The following is a 27,655-nucleotide window of genomic DNA, read 5'->3' on the forward strand; positions in this document are numbered from 1 at the left end:
TAAATATATAAATTAAACATGAATAATATATATATTATACTATATATTATATAAGGCATATAGTATATATTTAAATTTTATTTTGTAATTTATTATATAATATTTTATGTAAATTTATTATTTTATAATTGAATTTTATTTAATTGATTGATACATATAATGCAACACATGTGGCCCTGTAACTTATGGACACCCATGAGCCCACCATGACACATTAAGACTAATCACTGTTCCTACCTTCACTGTATGCTCATGCTTCCTCCCCAGTCCACCCCTGCCTGTAGCTGAGGCCTATGATCATCCCTATGCCTTTTGGAAAACACTTCTGTCACAACTGTTTATATTCCTAAACAATATGTAATTTAGTTTTATTTGTTTTCGGGCCATACAAAGTGACTTCATACTATGATCATCTTCTGTGACTCACTGTTTTCAATGAATGTTGAATTTCTAAGCTTCCTTCCTGATACTGCTGTATCATATTCTACTGGGCAGCAGTATTTTATTTTCCATCTCTTTTATCAATGGACTGTGGGTCTGTTTTCACTGTCGCTGTGAACATTCATGCGCATGTCTCCTGGGGCCTATGAGCCGCAGTGTCCATCTGGGGTATAGGCCCATATGTGAGATTTGCTGAATATTGTCATATGCAGATACACCATGTTGCAAGTGACCAGCTGTTTTCCAACTACATAAATGCATTTCCACCACCAGCATATTAGATTCCTTAATTTACATCCTCAACAAAAACTTGGAATCATCAGACTTCTTAGCAGATGTGAAATGGTACCTTACTGGGGGACAGAATTTGCATCTTCCTCTTTCTGATAGGATTGAGAATCTTTTTTCGCATGTATGCACCACTGTGGTTTCTTCTCCTGTATTGTACCTATTCATGTCTTTTTGTTTCTTCTTGTTGATTTATATATATCAAAGGTTACATAAAAGTTTTAAAATGGTATGTTTAACAGGCATACCGTGTGAAGTCTAACAACAGGACATACACCCAAGGACCCTCCACCCAGCCTGAGACTAGACCACTTCCAATATTATGATGATGTTACTGATTTGCAGGATGTTTGCTGTTGGACAGTCTGATTATCCCCTTGCTGATTAGTAATTGCCTTGGTCCTTAGGCAGCATAGCTTGTGCCTTGTCCTTTCGCTTCCTATACACACAGAACTAATATTAACATAAAAAAATGTTCCAGCATTCTGTTTTCTCATTAGCTTGGCATGTTTGTGTGTTTTCACTCTTACGGACACATTCTTCAGTTTCTTGACTCTCCTTTCCTTCTTTCGTCTCAGATATTCTTCCCAAGCTCACTTCTCTTTCTTCTCGAGTTATTTTTTAGAAGTTTTTCAAAGGCAGTTCTGATTTTTTTTTATTAACATATAATGTATTATTAGCCCCAGGGATACAGGTCTGTGAATCGCCAGGTTTATACATTTCACAGCACTCACCATAGTACATACCCTCCCCAGTGTCCATAACCCCAACACCCTCTCCCTACCTCCTACCCCCAGCAACACTCAGTTTGTATTTTGTGAGATTAAGAGTCTCTTATGGTCTGTCTCCCTCCCAATCCCATCTTGTTTCATTTATTCTTTTCCTACCCCCTAAACCCCCCACGTTGCATCTCCACTTCCTCATATCAGTGAGATCATATGATAGTTGTCTTTCTCCAATTGACTTATTTCGCTAAGCATGATACGCTCTAGTTCCATCCACATCATCACAAATGGCAAGATTTAATTTCTTTTGATGGCTGCATAGTATTCCATTGTATATATATATACCACATCTTCTTTATCCATTCATCTGTTGATAGACATCTAGGTTCTTTCCATAGTTTGGCTATTGTGAACATTGCTGCTATAAACATTCGGGTGCACGTGCCCCTTTGGATCACTACGTTTGTATCTTTAGGGTATATACCCAGTACTACAATCACTGGGTCATAGGGCAGTTCTATTTTCAACATTTTGAGGAACCTCCATGCTGTTTTCCAGAGTGGCTGCACCAGCTTGCATTCCCACCAACAGTGTAGGAGGGTTCCCCTTTCTCTGCATCCTCGCCATCATCTGTCATTTCCTGACTTGTTGATTTTAGCCATTCTGACTGCTGTGAGGTGGTGTCTCATTGTGGTTTTGATTTGTATTTCCCTGATGCCGAGTGATGTGGAGCAGTTTTTCATGTGTCTCTTGGCCATCTGGATGTCTTCTTTGCAGAAATGTCTGTTCATGTCCTCTGCCCATTTCTTGAATGGATTATTTGTTCTTTGGGTGTTGAGTTTGATAAGTTCCTTATAGATTTTGGATACTAGCCCTTTATCTGATATGTCATTTGCAAATGTCTTCTCCCATCCTGTCGGTTGTCTTTGGTTTTGTTAACTGTTTCTTTTGCTGTGCAAAAGCTTTTAATCTTGATGAAGTCCCAATAGTTCATTTTTGAAGGGCAGCTCTGTTAATAGTGATCTCCGTTTTCACCTCAAAATGTCTTTGATTCCACATTCATTCTTGAAAGATTATTTGGCTAAGTGCAGAAATATAAATGGCAGATTATTTTCTCTGCCATTCCACGGTCTTCTGCCTTCCTCGACTGCTGTTGAGAGGTTTTGCCCATTTAGCTTCTCCCCCTCTGGAGTGATGTGTCTCATCTCTGGCTGTCCCAGGTTTTTTCTCTCTCTCCTTGATGTATTGCTATTTTACTATTGTGCGACTAGATGCGAATTCCTTTTTATTTATCCAGTTTGGGTTACATTGATTTTTGTCTGTGGACCCTTACCTTTGATCAGTTCTGGAAATCATTCTTGCCCATGTCCTCCCTCCTGTACTGCATCTCCTCTGTTCTCATGTGCTATCTCCCACTCTCCCCAGTCCGGGACTGATCGGACTTTGTGGGCCTTGCCTTCCCATCTTCCCTCTCATTCATCTTCTTGTCTCTCTGTGTGGTGGGCTCCATCTTTTCGTAAGCTTTCTCTTCCAATATTCTAGCTTTTTCATTAGCTTTAGGAAGATTCTGATTGTTTTGTGACCTGTGATTATAGCGAATATTGGCTTACTCTTAATCTGAAAACACACACACACAGACCATGCGTACAAATTGATGATACTTTCCTTCAGAGAGGATTTACATTTGCTACTCTAGCGAAGCACAGGATCATACCAGGTTGGGGCCATTCTCATCTCCATTTAATCTAGAAATCTCAGATTTGGCTCTACCCACTCAGTCCCAACTACCAGTTCCATTTCCCCCAAAAGCAACCCTGCCTTTTGAGTAGTCTCACCAGTCTTTGCTCTCTTCTTAGGTTCTCTTTCTCACACACACACCTCCATATGATAGTTTCCATTAATTGCTGCAACTCCAACAATGCAACAGTAAATATGTTTTATGAACAGTCTAGTCATAGGGACACCTGGGTGGCTTAGTTCATTGAGTACTGACTCTTGATCTCAGCTCAGGTCTTGATCTCAGGGTCATGAATTCAATCCCTGCATTGCGCTCCACATTGAGCATGGAGCCTACCTTAAAAAAAAAAAAAAAAAAAAAAAAAAAATCTAGTCATTCCCCAGAAAGAGCACGTTGCAGAGGGTGTGGTCTGCAATAGAGCCCAAAGTAGAAATACCTGTGGGAGAGTTCTTTATTGGCCATCTTTATGACCTCTTGCTGGCTCCTCTTTCCTCTCCCCTCTTCCAGCTCTCCTTTTTCTTCTTCCCAGATCTCCTCTGTCCCCTCTTAATTTCCAGACTTCTCTGCACCCCTCTGTGAAGTCTTTTCACTCCTGTGCAGAGCAGCTCAGCTCCCCTCGGCCCCCAGGTGCACCGCTGGGCCTACTTCTGCAGGCGGGTACCGATCTGGCGCCGGCTGTCACAGCATCTGCCGGCTGTGGTTGTAAATAGCACTTTTCCCTCCACTCTGTAATCTGCATTCACTGAGTGCATACAGGCTGCGTGCCCGGGTCCTCACGCTGTCGGGAGCTCTGCGGAGGGGTTATTTTCAGTATGAATTCATGTCATTAGTCATGTGTTGTCTTTTGAGGTATGTCATGTAGGAGAAGCACCATGTTAAAAGCTGACATTAAGCAATGTGTAATATGCTCAGAAGCATTAGAATTATCAGTGTGTTTAAAGAAATATGGAAAAGGGTGGGCTGAGTAATTGAGTTTGTTCATGAGGTTTTTTTTTTAATATTTTATTTATTTATTTGACACGGAGAGAGAGAGAGATAGGGAGAGAGGGAACACAAGCAGGAGGAGTAGGAGAGGGAGAAGCAGGCTTCCCACTGAGTGGGGAGCCCGATGCAGGGCTCGATCCCAGGACCCTGGGGTCATAACCTGAGCTAAAGGCCAACGCTTAATGACTGAGCCACCCAGGCGCCCCAAGTTTTATTTTTTTGAATATTTATTTATTTATATATTTGAGAGAAAGCACAAGCACAGGGAGGGGCAGAGGGAGAAGGAGGAGCAAACTCCCCACTGAGCAGGGAGCCAGACCCCAAGATCATGACCTGAGCCAAAGCCAGACACTTAACTGAGCCACCCAGCTGGTCTGTTATTTCCTTTTCTGAGCGTGAATCATCTGTAGCATAGTTTCAAGTTTGTAGTTAGCCTTTTACACCCATATTTCTTCAGAAACAGAAACTAGAATGAATAATTTGTCTGTTTTTAGTGTACCTGATCACACTTCAGAAAAAAACTTTTTCTTTCATAAAAAGTTTTACTCAGATAACTCTAATTGGGGAAAATCTTTTTATATATCTTTAACAGAAAGCATAAAAGCAGATCTAATTTCATTTAGTGGATAAAAACTTATTTTGTGCCTCTTTTGTACCAGGCACTGATCTAGGCTCTGCGGGTAAATGGGAAACAAAACAAAGCCAAGTTCCTTAAGCTGGAGCTTTTGTCTTAGTAAGGAGACAGACATTTGGCCATGGACACAGAAAATGCTACAAAGCACTGATGGGTGCTAAGCAGAGTAGATGGAGGGAGGGTGCTCTTTGTGCGTGGGTGTGTGTCGGGGGGTGCTGTCAGGGAAAGCCTCACTGACCTGGGTGAGGTGAGGAGTAAGCCATGTGAGAGCACACATGGCTCTGGAGTGGACTGTATTTGCAATATTTAAAGATATTTTATTTTTTAATTAAAATTTTAATTAAATTTAATTAAAATAAATTTATCTATTTAAAGATATAAAAGATAAACCTTACTTATCATTAGACTAAACCTGTTTTTATTTTTCTTTAAGATCTTATTTATTTGAGAGAGGGAATGAGAGCATGGGCGGGGGGAGGGCCAGAGGGAGAGGGAGAAGCGAACTCCCCACTGAGCAGGGAGCCCCACGGGAATCAGTCTTGGGACTCGGGGCTTATGACCTAAGCCGAAGGCAGATGCTTAACTGGCGGAGCCACCCAGGAACCCCTAGACTAGACCTGTTCTTGTCAATACTTCTATTTTTCAGGTATCCGAGATGTTTCTAAGTGGAGTGAGAAAACAAGAAAACCTCTCGAAACCTTATATGGCTATGACTACTTTGCCAAAACCTGTGAGAAGTGGGTGGATGGCATAAATCAATTCAAACATCTCCCAGATGGTAGGTTATGTGAACTGTTTAGCTGTCCCTTTGCTTGCATTCCTCCCCTGGTGTTCCAGAATTCCCTGGCGATGAGTGCCCTCAGCCACTGTCCTTTCACGCTGATGTGCCAACAGAGGATGCCAGCGATCGTGCGCCATACACGCTCTTGTGTAGTAAATCTGCCTTAGCAATGCTGTACATACAGCATACACACCTGCTCCATGTATCAGGGTTCACGGTGGGAAGTCTTAAAAAGCAGACAGTTCCTTTCTCCTTCTGATCCTTTGTGTGTGTGATGACAGACATTCTCCAGAAGCCTCAAATAGCGTTTGTTTCTTTCTAATTCTGGAGTGGGTCGTCAGAAAACAAACATGCTGTCCTGTGTACGACATTTTTTTTTTCACACTTAGGCCCATTACCCTGCTGTATCCTCTGTTCGCAGGACAAAAAAGAAGGGCCTTTGTGTCATGACCTTCAGCCCCCGCAGAATTAGCCTGAGGAAGAACGTTCAGTTTATTCCCCACCTTCAGAACTCAGTTATGTGACTGTAACTCCCTGTCTTCAGCTGAAAAATAGCAGGAAGAACTGACATCATTTAAGAGAAATTCTGAAGTAAAGTGTTTTTCAGTAGTTTTACAGTGCTTACCTCTCACTCTTCTATTTTAACTGCTGAAAGAAAAGCGGGGGAACTAAGATCGAATCTGGGAGCACATTGGTGACAAAATGGCGACTGCTGAAGGATCAGTTTGATCTATTAGGTAATCATTTCCAGAGTGAGTCACCTATCAAAACTTTCACAATGAAAAGGACATTTGGAAATGTTACTTTTCTGGTTCAAGCAAATATATCCTGTTCCAGGGCAGTACCCAACCATGGAAACAGGTCTTTGAAAAATATGTCTCCCTCAGCTCTTAAAACAAAAAAATGCCATAAAAAATGTCTAAGACAATCCTCCATTAAAGAAGGCAAATTTTGGAAATGTAAACTTTTATGCTTTCCTGACTGGGGAGCGGAAGGGGTAGGAAGACTCAAGGGTAGAAGCAGAATTAAATCAGCAGCTCAAAAATATGTCCTACGTTTGTTAAAATTTAAAGTGTCCCTTCTGCAAAAGAGCCTGTTAAGAGTATGAGAAGACAAGCCACAGACTGGGGAAAAGACATGTCTGAGGAAGCACTGTTATCCAAATGTACACAGACTCTAAAAACTGAACAGTGAGAAAATAACCTCATTAAAAGAGGAGCCAAATAATAAGATCCCAGTACTCACCTGTTAGAATGTCCAAAACAGAAGTTTCAGGGATGAGAAGACACTCTGTTATCCTACAGTGATGGCTACATGTCACTACACCCTTGGCCAAACCCACAGAATGTGCAACCACCAGGAGTGAACCCCAACATAAACTCCAAACTCTGGGGGACAATGACGTGTCTGTCCATGCAGCTTCATCAGTTGTAAAACTGTCCCACTCCGGTGGGAGGTGTTGATCCTGGGGAAGCCTGTGCATGTGGGGAGCTGGGGGACAGGGGAGATCCCTGAACCCTCCACTCAATTACGCTGTAAACCTGAAATTTTAAAAAAATCAAATACAGTTTTTTTAAAAAAGAAAGAGAGGGAAATATGTCAAAACAGAGGAGTTAGCGGTGTATAAATGATCTTGCAGCAAGTCTGTGAATAAACTATTTCTCTCCCCTGCACACATTAATTTGATAGGAGGCCTTTTTTTCATAATTGTTTGAAATTATTCTTGCAGCATTCTTGGATACTTGGTTTAGCGTAGGGCTTAAGGAGTCAGACAGGCCTGGGTGTGAGGTCTGGCCTCGCTGCTTGGTTGCTGTCAGAGTGACAGGCAGACTCCTCAGCGTCTCCAAGCTGCCGTTCCCTGTCTGTGAACCGAAGAAGCTAAGAACTACCCGGTTAGGTGCTGTGAGGACCAAATGGGCTTCTGCACATTCAGCTGTGGTGCCCTACCAAGTACAGGGTTGGCGCTGGATGAAAGGTTATTAGGACCCTTATTATAAAAGTACTGGCCCTGCCAATAGTTGTACAGACCCGGTGAGCTAAAGCAGGTGAGGCCGTGTTGCGTGAACATCAAAGCACATGAACAGTGTCTGACCCGTAGTGCTCAGCGATGAGTGCTCTCTCTGTCCTCTGAGCATGCGGTTAGCAGGTGTGTGTCATCCCAGGGACAGAAGAGGGCAGCTTCTGAGTCCCAGAGAAGTGTTTCTCAGGCCAACCCATCATCTTCTCATTCAGCTGGCAGTGCCCCCTGCCCCAGCCACTGAGGGGGAGGGACAGGCCAGGTGCCTGGGCAGCACCCCAGTGAGCTGGCTCCCAGCTTTCTCAGGGCCCCAGTGACCCCCCGGGAGGAGGCAGAGGAGGAAGGAGCTCCCTTTATGGAGTATCTGCCCGCTGCCCAGAACTGTAGATAAGACATCTCTTTTTGGCCTCACGGCCACTGCAGAGAACTAGAACTATCCCCTCTTTGCCCAGGGGGGAGGCTGAAGCTCATCCCTGAGGAACCACCAAGATTTCCCAACCAGGAAACAGCAAGATGGACCGGAGCCAGGTTGTTCCTCATCTGCCTTAGAAATGTTGTTACAAATGGAGAGGGGGGTCCTATCGTCCCCAGAGTTGGTCAGTCAGGAACGTCATGGAGGCAGGAGGAATGAAGAGGAGCCCATTTGCTCTGTGTAAATTATAACTTCCCAGGAGGTACAGAAGCTCCGAGGGCTGGCTGGAGCCCCAAGGACCACTTAGGGCATTATTTAAAGGGAAAGCTTTTTTTTTTTTTTTTAAGATGTTATTTATTTATTTGACAGACAGAGATCACAAGTAGGCAGAGAGGCAGGCAGAGAGAGAAGGGAAGCAGGATCCCTGCTGAGCAGAGAGCCTGATACAGGACTTGATCCCAGGACCCCGAGATCATGACCTGAGCCAAAGGCAGAGGCTTAACCCACTGAGCCACCCAGTTGCCCCTCAAGGGAAAGCTTTTCAGATGTCAGGCATCTACCTTTTTGCAAACTGGGGTCTTCTCTCCATAATATAAAGAGTTGTGGGATTTTTTGTTTGTTTATTTTCCTGTATTGCATGCATTATGCATATAATCAGGCAAAACTTGTTTACTAGCAGAGCTTTCCAAGGGGGTTGGGGGGGAGGATAAAGAAACCCAGCAGAGAACCAGAAAAGGAGGCCCAGAGATTGTGAGAGCTAGAAGACCCCTCAGACCCTGTCTAATGCAGACCACCTCTTTTAGGGACGGGGCACCAAGGTCCAGAGGGAGGATGGATGAGCCCCGGCTCTCTGCTGCTCCTCTGACTCCCCTCACGGGATGGTCACAGGGAAGCAGAGTCTCAGTGCTGTTTGTATTGCAGGGAATATCTGTGGGCACTTGCTGCCGCTGGTTCAGTGCCCCACCTTGATCGTGCACGGGGAGAAGGATCCGCTGGTCCCACGGTTCCACGCCGACTTCATACACAAGCACGTGAGAGGGTCGCGGTAAGTGTGGTCCCTGCCCCAGAGCTCTGCCTAGAACCTGAGGATGTGCATGCATGGAGGGAGCTGTGGAAGGAAAGGAGACCTTTGGGGTGGGGATTTTTTTTTTTAAGATTTTATTTATTCATGAGAGACAGAATGAGCAAGCACAGAAGCAGGGGGAGCAGCAGGAGGGAGAAGCAGTCTCCCCGCTGAGCAAGGAGCCTGATAAGGTGCTGGATCCCAGGACCCAGCAAGCAGGACCTCACCCAAAGGCAGACGCTTAACCAACTGAGCCACACAGGTGCCCCCAGGTTGGGGGTTTTTAAGGTCCCCCCCCTTCCCAGTTTCCCCAAATCAGTAAATAATATTGTTCTGTTTAGGGTTCCAGGAAAACACAAGGGCACAAGAAGCCAGGATCTGTGGGTAACCGGAAACAAAAGGAAAGGAATTCTTAGATGAACATCTTACAGTTTCTAGGAAGACAAATGTGCTAATAGGTACTAAATTCTATAACACTGCAGACAGTTTAGATTTCTAGCTATCAGTGTTAACAAACAGTTTTATATAATTTGGGAATTTTCAGATGGGTTTATCATTATAAAAGTACTATCTACCGAGGAAAGAAAATGTGTAAAATCAAAAGAAGAAAACAAATTGCCTGCTGCTTGCCACTCATTTAAATAATTCTGCTATTAGCATTTTTTAAAGATTCTATTTATTTGAGAGAGAGCACACGAGCGAGGGTTGGGGGGCAGAATGAGAAGCAGACTTCCTGCTGAGCAGGGAGCCTGGGATCAGAACCTGAGCAAAAGTCAGACCCAGGTGCCCCCTGCTATTAGCAATTTCAATGTGGTTCTACTTTCTAGTATTTTTTAAGCATAAATATAATTCTATTCTGTATTCAACTCTGAATCCTGCTATTTTCCACTTAAAAATATGTTGTAAACGTCTCGTGTTGTTTCATCCTTAAATATGTACACATCAGATGGGAAGCCTGTATTCAGAATCACAAAACACCGACATATACCAAGCCACGCTGGACGGCAGACACCTGGTACTGGCTCTTTGCGTTCTTGTTTCTGCCAACCAGCCTTGGACACTGACGAAGCTTATTAGACATGTCAGCAGAAATTCTATTCTTCAGTCCCGTGCATTTTTGTGTGGAACAGAAATTTGTATTTTAAATACTTTGGCAGATGCAGGACCAGCTTTTGCTGGTACTTATATAGAGACGAAAATTTAAAGTTGAATAAATTTGGTATTTCCTTTCCATGCAGTGGATGCATACCCTGAAGGAGAGAGTGAAGTGTGACCAGGGGATAGTGACCTGCTTTTTTTTTTTTAAAACCAAACATGCCAGAGGATCAACACCCAAGTGAGCCTTTCCAAGGGGGTGTATCAGTTCCAGGGATACTGTCATTATTCTGGCCATCTTTAGAATTCTATGGAATTCTTTTGAAATTGGCTTTATTAATGACTTAAGAAAATCCTCTTTCCCTCCCTCCCTCCTTTTCTTCCTCTCTGCCTCCCTCCTTTTCCCCTTTCCCTCCATGAGCTGATTCCTGATGCCCACCTTGGGCCAGCACTGCCTATCCCTGTCTTGAGAGCTCACACAGTCTGGTAGGGAAACCAGACTCAGAAAACAGTTCCACTACTGCTTTGTTTTGTTTTTTAAATTCCAATGTAGTTAACATACAGTGTTAGATTACTTCCGAGTATACAGTATAGTGACTCAACAATTATCTGTGTTACTCAGGGCTGATCATGATTAAGTGTCCCCTTCATCCCCATCACCTGTTTCGCCCATCCCCCCACCTGCCCGCTGCTAACCATCCGTTTTTTCTCTATAGTTAAGAGTCCGCTTCTTGGTTTGTCTCTTTTTTCCCCTCTTTGCTTGTTTGTTTCTTAAATTCCACATATGAGTGAAATACTGTGGTATTTGTCTTTCTTTGACAGACTGATTTCACTTAGCATTATCCATTTACAAATGACAGGATTTCGGGTTTTTTTTTTTTTAATGGTTGAGTAACATTCCTCTGTGTACAATATCTAACTACACTTCACAACAAACTTACGAAAAAAATGTAGTCCCCATATATAGATGAGAAAATCAAGATTGAGATAAGTAATCTTCCAAGGTTGCATAGCTAGTAAGTGACAAATCCTAGATGTTTTTACCTCCTAATATAGCACTTTCCCCCCACAGCGCAGCTGCCTCTCATAAACATACTTGTATTTTCATACGATGGTAAGATGCCTGGATTATATACTTGCTGACCTGGTTAATTGTCTTCTAGTTTCAGAAATGACAGGTTTTTGCACACTGACGCTCATGATAAATGCAGTGTGTTCTTTTAGAGAGCCAGATTCAATAAAAGTCAGTCTGCAAGGAAGTTTAATTTAGGAATTCTGTTCCAAACCCATCTCCTAGCAACAGAATACATCAATATAGGGGAAAAAAATAGCCCCTTCCCGTTCAGATGTTAATTATTTCAGGAGACTATTTGGTGGAAGATCATTTTCTTAGAGCAGGAGCCTTTGGAACAAATGAGTGGAAGGTGAAGTGCTGTTGGCAATGATTGTCTTAAACTGGCTTGCATTTTACACCTGCTGCCTTCCTCTGCTAAAATGGGCCAGAACCCACCTAGAACATGGGTGGTTTTTTTCAGACCCCAGAAGAAGGAGGTAGATGCCTTGAACACCAAAGTCCTCCTGAGATTCAGTACCACAGGTCACATGACAATAGGAAAGCAAGTTTTCAATGACCTGCGTGTTTCATTACCTCACCAGGTACATTTATAATTAAACTTAAGGATACGGTCTATCCCTTCAAAGATTCTACCAACAAATAGATAATCACATATGAGACCAATGCCTTTCTCTCCTGAGAAGGAGGCCAGCTGAAGGGTGGGGTTGTTCAGGCCTGCCGAACAGGCCTGGGTTAATTTGTCTCTCTTTTTTCTCTTTGTGAGGAACAATGGTAGAGTCTCTTGGACAGAAGAGGCCTTCACAATCATTCAAGTTCAGTGGTTTTAAAGTTTGCTTTTAGGAGGCTGAGCCCTTCCTCCTAACAAACTCTTATGTAGAAGTCCAAGATGTAACATAGTCCAAGACATAACATACAAAATAAGAGCTACTCTGATTAGAGCTACTCTGATTAGATTGGGGGGTGCACCCCTGCCCCTCTGATTCCAGCCCCTGTGCCTTCTCTGCTCATCCGGCCCTCCCTCCTAGACTACAAAGCCCTGACGCTGCCCTCCACCTCCTTGGCTAGCTGCCTGCTTCTGGGGCACCATCTCGCGTTTAGAGGATTTGCACTGAGCTGAGGCTGACAACCAGGAGACCCTTTGGGGTTGCAGCAGACAAGCCTCGGGAGGTCGTGGGGCTGAGTCAGCTCAGAAGACGATGTGACTTCACAGCTGGCCAAGCCACATGTGTGTCACTCTGTGTATGGGTCAACAAGTGCCACTGTAATAAATATCAGCCGTTGAGTGGCTTAAACAGTAAAAATGTATTTCCTCTCTCAGTTCTAGAGGCTCTAAGTCTGAGATCGAAGTATCAGCGGGCTGATTTCTGCTTAGGCTTCTTTCCTTGGCTTATAAATAGTCCTCTTCTTATAAGGACACCAGTGCCATTGGATTAGGTCCCACCCATATGATCTCATTAGTCACCTCTCGAAAGATCTTATATCCAAATAAGGTCACACTCTGGGGTGCTGGGAGTTAGGACTTCAACATATGGATTTGCGGGACATGAAATTCAGTGCATGAGCCTGTGTTTCTGTGGAGGTGCTCAGATCTCAGGAATGAGAGGACCACAGAGACCAGGACCCAGTTCTAGACCCAGCTGCAAATGACCAGCACCATGCCCGGAACCCCTGTCCACAGCCCTCCCCTCCCCTCAACCCCTCCCCCCTGACCCCAGCCATTGCCCAGCCAAGTGCACTCATCCCTCCAGTAGCCACTCAGATGTATCCTCCTGCAGTTACTCATCGTTTGGAGACCTCACGGTCCTCTTTAACAGTTGTGAGCATATGAATTTAATTTTCCTCCTATTGAGCATGTCAACACTGGTCCCAGGATGTGGTTTAGTGCATTTTAAAGTGCTTAGTACATTTTGAAAGAAAGAGAACATGAGAGGCACACAGAGGCCATTGACCGGTGACTCAGCCCCAAAAAGTGTGGTGCGGTGTCCAGCTTCATGCTCTGGGGCCCGGGCCAGAAAGCCAGATCAGGTGGGAAAGAATAAGGGGTAAAGTCCACGTGTGCAAAGACTTGGTGCCAAGGGTTCAGTTGAACTAACAGGGAGCAGTGGGAAATGGAGTTTCGCCTAGAGAGCTGGCTTGGCCCATTGGGATCCTGAGCGGCGTTCACAGTGGGGTTAAGAGCACGGGCAGGGACTCCGATAGCCCTGGGTTTGAGTGCTGTCGCTGTCCCTAAGTGTGCTCTTCAGCAGCGTGCATGTATTTCTGTACTTCTGTTTCCATGTGTGTAAGATGGGGATGATACCTACCATTTCAGAATATTTTGTAGATTTAGTAAAAGGTCAATACACGGTAGCTGCCACTTCCTTGCCTGGGGTGGGTGCAGGTGATCCGGGGTCCCAGGAGGCAGCTGGGCTGTTGCCTGATAGGAGGTCAGTGGCAAGCTGCTCTCTGACCTGACTTCCAGACCATTGTCAGGATAGCTGTGGGGGTGAGGGGGTGGGGTGGGGGGTGGGGTATTAGTGTTCTCCAGAGAAACAGAACCAATAGAATATACACGACAGACACATATACACACGGGGGTTGATTTATTTTACGGAATAAGGAATTGGCTCATGCAGTTATGGAGGCTGAGAAGTCCGAGATCTTCAGTGGGCCAGCTGGAACATTAGCAAGCTGGGGTCCCAAGAGAGCCAATGGTGCAGTTCCAGCGTGACCGAAGGCCTGAGAACCGGGGAGAGCCAGTGTTTCTGTGTGACTTTTTTTTTTTTTTTTTTTTTTTTTTTTTTTAATTTTTTTATTTATTCATTTGATGGAAAGAGATCACAAGTAGGCCGAGAGGCAGGCAGAGAGAGAGAGGAGGAAGCAGGCTCCCCGCTGAGCAGAGAGCCCGATATGGGGCTCGATCCCAGGACCCTGGGATCATGACCCGAGCCGAAGGCAGAGGCTTTAACCCACTGAGCCACCCAGGTGCCCCTGTGTGACTTTTTCTCTACCTCTCCCCATCCCTTCGTCCGCCCAGTACTGCTTCTAGTTCTTCATCCCTAGCTGCTTGCTGCTTCCCTTCAAGGTTGAAGGGAAAGCAGTCAGCTCAAGACCTCACTTTCGGGGGCGCCTGGATGGCTCAGTGGGTTAAAGCCTCTGCCGCTTGGGTCATGATCCCAGGGTCTTGGGATCGAGCCCCGCATCGGGCTCTCTGCTCAGCAGGAAGCCTGCTTCCCTTCCTCTCTCTCTGCCTGCCTCTCTGCCTGCTTGTGATCTGTCTGTCAAATAAAGAAATAATTAAAAAAAAAAAAAAAGACCTCACTTTCCGCTGGGTAATAGGACAGAGACCAAACAGGATTAGCCTTGTCCTTACAAAGCTGAGTCCTGAGTACTTTAGAGAAAGTGGGGTCTCCTCCTTACTGGACAAATCTTACCCAGGACATTTGTAAAACCTCTCTTGAGAATCTTCTACTTGGAGTGGATTATTTCAGCCAAACGTAAATAAATTATGATCCCAAATCAGAGCATTTCATACATCCAGAATTAAAATCATTATGAGGATTTTTGCATATTGTAAAGTGTTAACTCAAATAGAATAACCAAATAATAAAAAAAAAAACAATTTATTGCTCACTGTGTGCCCAGAGATCCCGTACATTGTGCTTTATGTGCATTTTATCACTTTGTCCGGAATAACCCTGTGGGGTTAGAAGCTGTTTCTTGTCCCCCCTTTTCCAGACGAGACAGTATAACTCAGGGAGATGAAATAACTTGCCAGCCTGAATCCCACATTGATCAGACTGGACATGTCCTGACCCCATACAGGCCATGCGTTTAACCCTGTGGTACAACCTCCAGTTACATTCTGCTGTGACTCCAAGCTCTCAGTCCAGTTGGAAGGCCCCAGCGTGGTCCCTGCCATCCCACAGGTTTGGCAAGGCTTGCTTCTCTGTATGCGAGTTAAAAGCATCAATCTGGCAGACCAGGACAGCCCAGAGTTGGCCCCTCCTAGAGGTGCCATTGCCAGAAAAGCTGCCACTGAGACGGTTTGGTTTCTTTCTAATGCTTGAGATGTTGGTTGCATTTGAGAGAAGAAACTTCTCAGAAGTCTACTTCCCTTTCCCAGACCTCTGCTGGGCTCTCAGGCTGAGGGGGAGAGCCTGCTGGAGAGGACACAGGCTGGGAAGCTATGATCTACATGCCCTTTTTACCAGCTTGAGGGGGATTGTGGCCTACCCACTATTACCCTTTCCTTCGATGGGCTTTCTGAAAGGAGCAGAGAATTAAGAATATTTATTTAATTATGTATTTGTTTGTTCGTTTATTTATTTAGAGTGCAACATGTGGGGGAGGGGCAGAGGGAAAAAGGAGAAAGAAAATTCCAAGCAGGCTCTATGCCCAGTGTGGAGCCTGACGCAGGGCTCTATCTCACGACCCTGAGATCATGAGCTGAGCCAAAGTTAAGAGTCGAATGCTTAACCAACTGAGCCACCCAGATGCCCCGAGAATGAAGAGTTAAAAAGGGATGCTGTGGGGCACCTGGGTGGCTCAGTGGTTTAAAGTCTCTGCCTTCAGCTCGGGTCGTGATCCCGGGGTCCTGGGACCAGTCCCGCATAGGCTCTCTGCTCAGCGGGGAGCCTGCATCCTCCTCTCTCTCTGCCTGCCTCTCTGCCTACTTGTGATCTCAGTCAAATAAATAAATAAATCTTTTTATTTTTTTTTATTTTTTTTTAAAAGATTTTATTTATTCATTAGACACAGAGAGATCACAAGTAGGCAGAGAGGTAGGCAGAGAGAGAGAGAGAGGAGGAAGCAGGCTCCCCGCGGAGCAGAGAACCCGATGCGGGACTCGATCCCAGGACCCTGAGATCATGACCTGAGCCGAAGGCAGCGGCTTAACCCACTGAGCCACCCAGGCGCCCAAATAAATCTTTTTTTAAAAAAAAAAAAAAGGGATGCTGTTAGCAACCGGGTCTGGATAGCCTTGGAAGGAATGTCTAAAAGTGACCAGGCCTCCCTGTTAGCGACGTGGCTGTCCAGTTGTCACCGTGGAAGAGATCAAGGTACAAAGAACCCACAGCCCACTTTGGTTTGCAACTAAAACAAAAACGCTCACAGACTGGACTAGCAGCTCGATGGGTTCAGATACCACTAGAGTTTTATCACATTGAAAATGAAGGGAAAAAATGCTATGGCACATCACTTAGGGGCTGCTCCTGTCTGTAGCTCCCACAGCTTAATTTGAAAGCTGTCAAGGGTTAGACTGAGGAAGGAAAGGTTGTATGGTGCAGTCACTGTGTTTGTCCTTGGCCACCTCATCTGTAAGGAGCATCCTAGGAGGACCCTTCCCAAGCCCAGGTAAAGTGACCATTGAATTTACACTGTAAGGTCAGACACATTTTAGCTCCTCAGAAGATCTAGAATCAAATCTCTTCTTCAAAGGTGCCAAATGCAGGTAGGAACCTGCCCCCAGGAAATAGGAATTTGTATTTGCCCCCACGGAGGCCCCTACATTTCCAGTTGCACCATGTGTCTGATGGTGGGGGACTTGCTACTACTTTTCCTGGAAAATGCGATTGTTTGAAAGCCACTCTCCATGGAGCATGTGATTAGTTCCTTTTGTTGTTTGGGTGAGAACCTACCTCAGCAGTACATCGCTACATTGCCCTGACAGCTTGTCCAGGGGACTGTTCCCGAAGAGGAACACATGACAGGTTTTAAGTATAGTGAATCTTGTGTCAGACCTAAAGAATGAGGATATACTGAGGACCTTGAAATGACCCCCAAAACATATCAAGAAGAAGAGGAATTTTCTTTATAGCCCCATCCATCCATCCATCCATCCATCTACAGTCCATTGCAATTCTGAATGTAGATGCCTGAAAATGGGCCTCCCATATTTTTAATGAAGGGGACCTAGTTTTTTTATTTCCCTAAGACCTAGAGATTACCATAGGAATAGTGCAGATACACTGAGGCTAAAAAGAAGAGATGCACAGCTGGTATCTCACCTTCCTTGTTGGGAATCTGAGCAAATTGTAGAAATGGGGTGGGACCTGTGATAGCCAGCTTGGCTACCCACAGAGAGGATGTCCAGCTTTGGTAGGTCAGGGTCCCTCTGCTTCAAAGTTCAGCTTAGCACACATTAGGGGACACAGTTATAGCCTAAACATGTCCTTCTGTGAGCTCTCAGTATCCTTGGCAGTTGCTTATTTTCTGCCTTCTAAAAATGGAGGCCCTTGAGCATCCCTACCAGCTCTGCTCCTTATGTAGGGCAACTGGGATCCTGTCTTTGGGGTTGGTGTGGCTGATCCTTTTTTTTTTCCTGAACAACATAAAAATTGACTTTGGAATGTTCCAGCTGTTATTAGTGGCATTATTAGTTTTTCCAAGGGCCTCAGAAAATGCCAGCGATACATCCTTCTTTCAAGTAGATAATCACGTGTCTAGGTACCCCTACCCCACACCCCATGTGGTTGAGTTACAGGGGACCCGACATTGTCCAAGGACAGCTCGAATCCCCCAGCTCCTTGACCCTACAAATCCTCCCTGAAGTTCTTAGAGCTCTCAACCCCCAGTTGTTGAAAGGCATAGTAACCAGCATTTGCCCCAATAGGATCCATTTAATGTCCCATTGTTACTATAGACAAAAGAGCTTGAACTTGTACCTATACCCTAGAAGCTTTGATGAACACTTTGTTTCTGCACTTTTACAGCCAATAAATAAAACACAGAACTCAAAGAAGACTGCCTATATTCAAGAAATTGCAAACCAGCCACATTTGACCAAAAGCTTATGAAAGAAGTCTTATGAGCACAGTGAGGTTTGCCACAAGACATGTTGTGACAGCTGCAGAACAAAGAGTTGCTGAGGCCGGCCCCAGCTGCCCTCATGGGCCCCAGGAACACTTACTTGCCCTTTGTATGTGGCTTCTATTCAGACTTCTTCAATCCTGCAAAAGTGACAGGGTGGTTCTGAACCTTAAATGGCAGGCTGCTGGGAGCTGCAATTTCAGATCTGGGCTTTCACTCTAGGATATCCGAGAAAGCTCACCTGTTACAGTCCAGTGGATACTGGACGTTTCATATTTTTCTTGGCTCTCCAGCCTGCTCTCTTAAAATCAACCTTATTAAAATGGGGTTTCCCCTCTTAGGTAATGACCAGATCACATCCCCTACTCTCAGTCAGATTTAAAGTCAAACCATTTGCTACATGATACAGTTCCAAATTCCAAATACAATGTGTGTGCACTGTTAAGTCAACCCCAATTTGGCTGTAAATGCCCCAAGCAGCTCTTTCCCTCAACGTCTATCTATATTCAGGGAAAGTTTATATTGCGTACCTTACCTTTCCTCCCTAGTAGTCATCATGAAAAAAAAAAAGATCAGGCAGGTTTTTGAGACTTTCACCAAATGTTAGAAAGGTTTAGAGTTTTAAATGATGTGCCATTTAATCACAAACTTTTTTTTTTTTTAGGTTGCATCTGATGCCAGAAGGCAAGCACAACCTGCACCTACGTTTTGCAAATGAATTCAATAAGTTAGCAGAAGACTTCTTGCTGGGAAAACACACCTGAGAACAGCAGGGACCTGGGGATTCCTTACTGTGGGGCTCTAGCCTGTTGTTGCCTTAGAAACACACTGCTGTCCCTCCTAAGCTCACCTGCCTCCCCATGCTTTCTATACCTCCCTGCAAACTGCTCCTGGTCACATAGATATAATGACATATTAAAATGTTTTCTAGTTCTAAGTACTACAAAAATTAAAGCTGATTTTTTTAACATTAGAGTTGTGAATTTCTACCATTCTGATTCTGATACACTTTCTCTCCAGTGAACCTTAGGTGAAGCCTTTGGAGTATTTAAGACTGTGGTTTTCAGTTCCCTTGACTCTAGAATTATGTTGTCCCTTTCATCTGAGAGGTATTCACTGGTCTTTTTACTTCAATTTATCACATTGTCGAAGTAGAGAAACAGAAGAAAGCCCTTGATACTACATTTTCACAAGAGTTGCTGGAACTACAGCAAATAAGTTAGGCAGGTTTGCTCTGTCCTTAAATCTCCATTCACTCAACACATTTCCTGGGTTCCTTTACCTTCATGTTGGGCCTGTGAAGATGAAAAAATGTGCCTCTTCATCTGTCTTCCCTAAAAGAGCAGAAAGGCTATGAATTAAAAACATTAAAGCAGAAATCCTAGTTTTGTTAAAGTTACTAAACCTAGAAGCATATTTAAGAAGCATTCAGTGGAAGAATAAGAATTGCCTTAAATGAAATTAAAGAGACCACAAAGTTTTGGACACATGCTTTTTTATTAGTATAGATATCTTAGACAATACTGTAATTTTTAGGAGTTCCACATTATTACATCAACAGTGTGAATTTCTGACAGAGCAAAACGGAGCACCATAGTATACAAATAGAAAGACCATGCTTGATTGAGGACAACAGAAGTTCACTAAAGATGCACGATTTATCTGAGAAGTTCTTAAGCCTCGTCCTCGCCCTCCTCCTCCTCGAACTCCCCCTGTTCATCGGCCGTGGCGTCCTGGTACTGCTGGTACTCGGACACCAGGTCATTCATGTTGCTCTCGGCCTCGGTGAACTCCATCTCATCCATGCCCTCGCCCGTGTACCAGTGCAGGAAGGCCTTGCGCCGGAACATGGCCGTGAACTGCTCCGAGATGCGCTTGAACAGCTCCTGGATGGCCGTGCTGTTGCCGATGAAGGTGGCCGACATCTTGAGGCCGCGCGGCGGGATGTCGCACACGGCCGTCTTCACGTTGTTGGGGATCCACTCGACGAAGTAGCTGCTGTTCTTGTTCTGCACGTTGAGCATCTGCTCGTCCACCTCCTTCATGGACATGCGGCCGCGGAAGATGGCGGCCACGGTCAGGTAGCGGCCGTGGCGCGGGTCGCAGGCGGCCATCATGTTCTTGGAGTCGAACATCTGCTGCGTGAGCTCGGGCACCGTGAGCGCGCGGTACTGCTGGCTGCCCCGGCTGGTCAGGGGGGCGAAGCCGGGCATGAAGAAGTGCAGGCGTGGGAAGGGCACCATGTTCACGGCCAGCTTGCGCAGGTCGGCGTTCAGCTGGCCCGGGAAGCGCAGGCAGGTGGTGACGCCGCTCATGGTGGCCGACACCAGGTGGTTGAGGTCTCCGTACGTGGGGGTGGTCAGTTTCAGGGTGCGGAAGCAGATGTCATACAGGGCCTCGTTGTCGATGGAGTAGGTCTCATCTGTGTTCTCCACCAACTGGTGCACGGACAGGGTGGCGTTGTAGGGCTCGACCACCGTGTCGGACACCTTGGGCGAGGGCATGACGCTGAAGGTGTTCATGATGCGGTCTGGGTACTCCTCCCGGATCTTGCTGATGAGCAGCGTGCCCATCCCGGACCCCGTGCCGCCCCCCAGCGAGTGGGTCAGCTGGAAGCCCTGCAGACAGTCACAGCTCTCTGACTCCTTCCTCACCACGTCCAGGACCGAGTCCACCAGTTCGGCTCCCTCTGTGTAGTGACCCTTTGCCCAGTTGTTTCCTGCACCACTCTGGCCTGCCAGACGGAAAGGAGAATACTTAAACATTAGGAATTCTGAATTCTGTCATCTGACTGTAGACGAATCTTAAGTTTGCAGATTCATCTCTTTTAGATACCCTTTTTTGACTATGGAAAATTTTCTATACATCAATGATCCTCAAAAACACTGGACATCATAAGATAACAAGCAAGTTTGGTTCAGATATGCAGTTATTAACTGATCAACAAGATGGTTTAGCAAAACCCAACTGGGTGTTTTGTTTTGTTTTGTTTTGAAAGAAAGATTGAGCTAGAGAGAGAGCACAAGTAGTGGCACAGCGGGAGGAAGAAGCAGACTCCCCGCTGGACAGGGAGTCCGACTCAGGGCTCAATCCCAGGACCCTGGGATCATGACCTGAGCTGAAGGCAAACGCTTAACCAAGGCATCCCAAAACTGGACTGGTTTTAAAATTAGGAACAGGAACCTTCTGTAAATATTTACATTAGGTACCCTAAATGGGCAAGGGCAAGGGCACATTATGATCCGAAGAGAACATGGGCTCCAAGCCGCTGGTCCCACTCTGGTCATAACCTGTGCCTTTGGCCTTTGGCTTCCTGACATGGTTACCTGCGGGCCCTGGTCCTCTGACATCACCAGAAGCCCATCAACCCCTGCAGCAAGGTTAGCCACTGCTCTGTATTCTTCATGGGTCACAGGCTCCTCTGCAGTGGTGGTGGTGGGGGATATGGGCCCTCTGCAGGCTGACACTGTTCCTTGAGCTGCCCAGAGAAGGGACTGCCCCAGGATTCGGTGGAATCAGGCCAGGACCCAGGGTTCCCTGTGGACACACAGTCTCCACCTTGGCATTCAACCCTAAGAGCGGTAATTTGCACAGTGCTAAGAAGGGAGACTCACTGAGCCAGCTGCCACTGATCACGACTACATACCGAAGACAAAGTTGTCCGGCCTAAAGATCTGGCCAAATGGCCCAGACCTGACGGAGTCCATGGTGCCCGGCTCCAGGTCCACCAGGATGGCCCGGGGGACGTACTTGTTACCTGTGGGGAACAGAGGTGGACTTAGATGTGCAGCCTCAAAGGCATCACAGACAAGGCTGTGCCCTATGCACCTTTCACAGCAGAATCATTAGAGAAAATTCTAGCATCTGACACAAAAGTGAGCAAACAGAGGTGCTTTTCTGCCTCAGAAGAGGGGATAACGGCATGCTTAGTCATGGCCAACATGCAGGAGTCGTGAGGAACTATCTAACGTGTCGTTTTTAGCAGTTGACATTTAAAACGAATGCAAGAAGCATCTCTTTGTCATTTATCTGTTCCTCATCCATTCTGTCTGCCACAGTATGCAAAGCAAGCTTGACTGGGCAAAAAACATTCAAATAATCACCAGCAGCTTCATTGTAGTACACGTTGATTCTCTCCAGCTGCAAGTCACTGTCTCCATGGTAACTGCCAGTGGGGTCGATCCCATGCTCATCACTGATCACCTCCCAAAACTGGGGAGAAAGAAAAAAAAAAATCACATGATGGGCTGACATCCTAAACCTCAGTAGGGATGGCCCTTCTCTCCCTCTCATGTCCTTGGAACAGCGGCCACTGTGGTCAGCCAGTGAAGGAGTCCTAGAGCTGCACCCCCCATTCCTCCAGGGGCTGCTGCAGAGGGGCTTGGAAATCCGCAGAGCACTGGCCATAGGATGGCGACAGACTGAAAAGCTGGGAAGGGCGCGGAGGGTGGGCACAGCAGCTGCCCTCCTCCAAAAGCCATGGATGCTGGGGAGGCCAGCAGCCCCAGGCAGGGTGAATGTCACAACATCCCAGCTGATGGGTGGGTCCTGGGAGGACCCAGGACCACTTGGACCCCGCCCCTCGACTGCCTCCAGGGATCCAGGTCTCCTGGTGCAAACCCCACCCAGCCCTCCAGGCAGAGCGGTTTTAGACCACTGACATCCACAAAGTCTGCCGCCCCTACCCACGGGCAGGGGTGGGTGGGGAAGGACAGGTTGGAGCAGTCTGGGATCCAGACCGGGGACAGTGGGTAGAGCTGGGCACGGTGAGGCACAGGCTTCATTGTGAATTAGTAGCAGGAAAGGGGGCGGGGAGGTCGGGGTGGGCAATATGGCGGTTGTGAAAGAGACCACGTCCTTGTCCAGGGGCCCGCCCACACCCTTGCACCAGGCTGGCTCCTGCCTCACCCACTGTGGTCGGCAGTCCCAGCGCCGGAACGTCACCTGCCGCCTCTCAGACAGGAAGCCAGACTCCGACATGATGTCTCATCATGTCGGTGGTGCTCATATTTGGGAAATTATCTAACATCCTCGACTTTGAAACCCAACAAGAAGTCTCTCTACCATGTCACCTCAATGACACTGCATATTTTTCATTCAAACTGCAGAGGAAAATGTAAAAATTAAATTCTACATAAGGCCACTGGATTAATATGAGCGTTCTCCCTATCCAAATTCTAGAGAGTAATACACCCAGGGAAATGCCGACTACCTCTCGCATAAGGTATGTGTCCGAGGAAATTTCAAAGGGCCTTGATTAAGGCACACACCACTGCATGCCGCGCGCATCGTGGCAGGTTGTGTGGTTTCCTGGGCCCCGCCCGGGGGCCCCGCCGAGAATGCGCCACCGGGGCCGGCGAGAGCCGCCGCCACCTCCCCGCCGCCCCTGCTCTGGCCCGCGTCCTGGGGTCCCGCCACCCCCGCCCGGGTCGCACCCTCCGGGCCTGCCTCCCCTTCCCTGGCCCCTGCACGGCGACGCGCCCACCTTGGCGCCGATCTGGTTGCCGCACTGGCCCGCCTGGATGTGCACGATCTCACGCATGGTGCCGGCTGCGGCGGGGGTGGTTGCGCTGGCCCTCGGAGCTGTGCGCGCGGCGCGACCGGCGGACTCCGCAGCAGAGACCAGTCACCGCCCCCCAGCCCCGCTTTTTATAGCAGGGAAGTCGCCCCTCCCCGGCCTGGCCCGCGTTGACGTAATGGAGGGCGGGGCTGGGGGCGGGGCCGCGCGGACTGCGGCACCACGAGGGGGAGCTGGGGCGCGGTGCGAGGTGCGGGGGCGCTCGGGCCCGAGTCCGCGCCTGTAGGCTCGCGAGAGGGCTCCAGCCCCCGCGTCCAGCCGCCGAGGGCGGTGTCCCGGCCTCCGGCCCCGCCAGGCCGGGTCGGCTTGAACCACGGACGCGGCCCCGCCCTTGCACTGACTTCTTCAGTAACACCGCATCCCCACCCACCCTTCCACTCTGGACACCCGAGAGGGGCTGGAATCCTGGGTTCTGGGACGGAGGCGGGGGGCTACCTCCAAAAGGGTCCTCGCCTCCGGGGGGAAGGTGAGACGCAGCCAGGACCCTCTTGGAGTCGGGAGTCTAGAATGGTCAGTGGGCCCTACAGCTGTTCCTTAGGTTTCCTGACTCCCTCGGGCAGGGGTCCTGGACTCCGGGCCACGTTCTCTTTCTGTTCCGGGTGGGAATAGTCTAAATGTGGGGAGGGGGTGGAGGATGGAGGAGGGGGGGCTCCCGGTGACGGCAGATGGGGACTATGTTTGAGGAAAGCGAGGGTGGGGGAGGGGTCAGCTTTTACTTCCACTTGTGAGAAAGATGGTCGGTTTGGAAGATGCTGGATTTGTCTCATGTCTGCTTTGGGCTCTTAGGTCCTTGTAAAGGGCATCTAAATGTGGAAAATGCTGCGTGCGTACCTGTATGTCAGAGAGGACGGAACAGCGGCACTTCAGCCCCGACGTACCCTTACCTTACGTTCAATATGTCACCTAATTCTGAGCAGCACAGTCCCTTCAAAGGCGACTAGACACGTGTAACTACTGAAGACTTGAAATGTGGGTAGTCTGAATTGAGATGTGCTCTCAGTTTAAAACAGTCACTGGATTACACTGGATTAACTTAACTCAGTTAAAAGGCTGTAAAATACTCCATTACTAATTTTGTATATTGATTACAGATCAAAATAACATTTTGGATATATTTTTAAAATTAATTTCACTGGGTTTTTTTTTTGTTTTTGTCTTTGTTTTTTACCTTTTTCAATGACTTCTACACTAGTAGTGACTACTGGAAAATTTTGTTACCTGTGTGACTCACATTGTATTTCCATTAAACAGTCCTGCTCTAGAGTATACATAATTACTATCCCAGTTTTGCAGCTCAGAAAAGGAGGCTCAAAGAGCTGACTAGCTACAAAGCTAGTAAGTGAAGGCATCTAGATTCCTTCTACAAAGACAAAGCCCAGGTGAATTTTAAAGGCTTGGTCCCAGTGAGGTAACACCCAATCTTAATTGTTCTCCAAGATGATGCTGAACATTGGGCTAGGTGAGCGGGGACCCGGGGACTGTTTTTGTTTGCTTCACATACTCCTTTTCCTCTCTGGGGCCAGTTTCTCCAACTATAAAATGATGATAATTACAGGTGCCCTGCAGCCAGCTTTGTGAGTAGGAAATGAGAAGCTCTCTATGAAAGCAGGTCAAGTTTATGGAGCAAAAGTGCCCCCATAAACCCCAAGGTGATGCTGTCGGAGGTGGGCAAAGTCATGGCTTCATCACGCCAGCTTAAGGGAACCAGTCCATTGGGGTCCTTTCAGCTCTGGTCAGGTGCCTGATTCCCTGTCTCAGCAGGGAGTGGGGGCGTGCTCCAGGATGGGTAAGGTTTCCTGGCTCTCTCCTCTTCTCTCCCCTCCCCATACAGCTGGGCCCCCAGTCCATCCCACTGATGCTGCTCCCATGTTGCGAGTGCTTGGGCCTCCACCCTCTCCCCATCTCTACCTCCAGTTCCTATTTCTTGGGCTGTTCATAGCAGCTGGAGCCTTCTAGTTGCTCTCCAGAGAATGGCCCTGCTCCAGGTGACTTCACAGATAACATAGCATGCATGCCATAAAGATTTTCTGGAGGTAATTGCTTCTTAGTCTTTGTTGTTTCCTTCAAGATGGGGATTTGGGACCAAACAGGCGCAGAAGATATGACCTGGAAGGGATGATATTAGGATATTAGGTGGGCATTTCCCTACCTGTGGAAGGAAAAGATCCCCTTCATGGATGGTGCCCACTCTGCTTTGTTCTATTTGGGTCCTTAAGCAAGTCACTTACCCTCTCTGAGGCTCTATTAGCACATCTGAAACATGGAAATCTGGTTTTGTTATGCAGTGAGCCTGAGAGACATGTCTGTGAACTGGACATTCGGTACACACGCAGTCAATAAATCAATGATGGCATTGATTACAGCAGGCCCGGGGACAGGAGGCCCACCCGGGGCTTACAGGCAGCAGATGTCCTTGCCATGGCTGCCTCCTCCTGCCTTCCAGTCTGCACCAACCTGCTTTCTCATCTGCTCACTCCTCCCCCAGTACCCACCCTGTTGTCTGTTGGAATATAATCAAAGAGGCACACAGGCAGATTTTAAATAATGCCTGCCCAGCCTAAAGTGACTCATCCGACGGCTGTGAGCTCCTACTCCACTCCATGTGGGCTCTGCCAGCACCAGCCCGCTGTCACACAGCAATGCTCTGGGGCACAGCACCTGGGGTGGGAGAGAATAGGAGGGAATGGGGCCGGCGGATCCTCCCCTCCCCTAGAATAGGCTTTTGGCAAGCTTTGGGGAAAGGTGGTCCCCACCCCCACACACACACCCCCCGCACGCCTGTCCAAAAAGGAGCAGCTATCCTGGCAGGGTGGCAGGGGGAGGGGCCCCAACATCCTCCAGCCACATGTCATTTCCTGCTTTGGACCTGATGTCACTGACATCACGTGTGTGAGCCCTCCCTTCCCAGAAGGCACTTTGGGGTGATGATGACAAAATTCAGACCATAAAGGAAAGGAGTGAATTCCCGGTAGAAGGCTGGGCCTTGCCTGCATTTTATAGACAGACTCAGGATCTTCCCTTTCGCTCTGTCTGCCCTTCATCTCCTGCCATCTGTGAGAGGATTCTAGCGAAAGTGCTCTCTGGGATGCCCTTTCTAATGGGACATGTGCAATCAGGTTCAAAGAAATTTCACTGGGATCCTGACATTTTGAAAGTATCAGTAGGTAGAATGATGAAAACCCAGGAACCATTCCAGCAATCAAGTTGCTTGAATTATTCTGGAACAGTCTCCCAACCTATTTGTGCCCTCAGAGAGGGTCCAGCGGGCAAGGCACCTCAATTTTTCTTTCCTGTGAAGTTCTTTTAGAACAGTCCTGCCTGCTCCTTCGACTGTGAGCAAACATTTTCAAGCTTTTAATAAAAGCATCTCTTCATGAAGATGAAGGAATTTTATTTAAAGCATTAAAATGCTTTCTTTTTAAAAAGACTGCTTAAAGTACAGTCTGAACTCCAATTTCACTTACTTTGAAAATATCAATTCCACTAAGTTATAGTTTGTAAATTTTTGCACCAGAGAATAATAATTTGGAGTAATATATGGTAATGTTTTTCAGCCCCCTTCTGGAATGTTTCATGTCCCAGTATGTGTTATTTTTACCAGAATTGTCAATCTGGGCCTTTCAAAATTGAAAACAACAAATTATGTGTGTGTGTGTGTGTGTGTGTGTGTGTATTATACACACACATTATATATACACACATATTTTATTATGGTAATAAAATTTATTTTATATATATATATTTTCTGACTATGAAATCAGAAACTTTAGAAAATACCAAAGAGCATAAATATGTCTTTCTACTCTTCCCTGTATGTACTTTTTTTCACTGTTTATGTTTGATGCATTACCTTCTTTTCTTCTTCCTTTTCCTGGTCATTTGGATGTTTTTGTTTGTTCTTTTTTACCATCATTTCAATTACGTTTGCCTTGGACATTAAAAAATGAAGAAATACTGCATTTTCTTATGCCATTAAATTTTCAAACATGTGTAAACTTGTCCCAACTGCTATCATTTTTCCTATAATCTAGA

General features: G+C 46.7%; 2 protein-coding genes across 6 annotated transcripts in view; one reads left to right on the top strand and one right to left on the bottom strand.

Moving 5' to 3' along the window:
* The window catches only part of BPHL (biphenyl hydrolase like), a 36,459-nt gene extending 17,477 nt beyond the window's left edge, over nucleotides 1–18,982 (top strand). For 2 of the 3 annotated variants that reach the window (XM_032340981.1, XM_032340983.1), the window contains exons 5-7: nucleotides 5,457–5,588; nucleotides 8,942–9,065; nucleotides 18,710–18,982. In XM_032340981.1, coding sequence (XP_032196872.1) covers nucleotides 5,457–5,588; nucleotides 8,942–9,065; nucleotides 18,710–18,809 — 356 coding nt within the window. In that variant the 3' untranslated portion in view covers nucleotides 18,810–18,982. Of the gene's footprint in view, nucleotides 1–5,456; nucleotides 5,589–8,941; nucleotides 9,066–9,424; nucleotides 9,523–18,709 lie in introns of those variants that run through there. The other variant, XM_032340982.1, reaches the window with a different exon arrangement.
* Nucleotides 18,983–19,523: 541 nt separating this feature from the next.
* TUBB2A (tubulin beta 2A class IIa) overlaps nucleotides 19,524–27,655 on the bottom strand; it is a 54,942-nt gene continuing 46,810 nt past the window's right edge. Inside the window, exons 1-4 of one of the 3 annotated variants that reach the window (XM_032340976.1) lie at nucleotides 23,531–23,682; nucleotides 22,149–22,257; nucleotides 21,692–21,802; nucleotides 19,524–20,779 (exon numbers count right to left, since the gene is read on the bottom strand). In XM_032340976.1, coding sequence (XP_032196867.1) covers nucleotides 19,719–20,779; nucleotides 21,692–21,802; nucleotides 22,149–22,257; nucleotides 23,531–23,587 — 1,338 coding nt within the window. In that variant the 5' untranslated portion in view covers nucleotides 23,588–23,682 and the 3' untranslated portion in view covers nucleotides 19,524–19,718. Of the gene's footprint in view, nucleotides 20,780–21,691; nucleotides 21,803–22,148; nucleotides 22,258–23,530; nucleotides 23,683–27,655 lie in introns of those variants that run through there. The other 2 variants (XM_032340979.1, XM_032340978.1) reach the window with 2 other exon arrangements.

This window comes from Mustela erminea, chromosome 4 (genome assembly GCF_009829155.1).
Source record: "Mustela erminea isolate mMusErm1 chromosome 4, mMusErm1.Pri, whole genome shotgun sequence".
Classification (NCBI taxonomy): domain Eukaryota; kingdom Metazoa; phylum Chordata; class Mammalia; order Carnivora; family Mustelidae; genus Mustela; species Mustela erminea.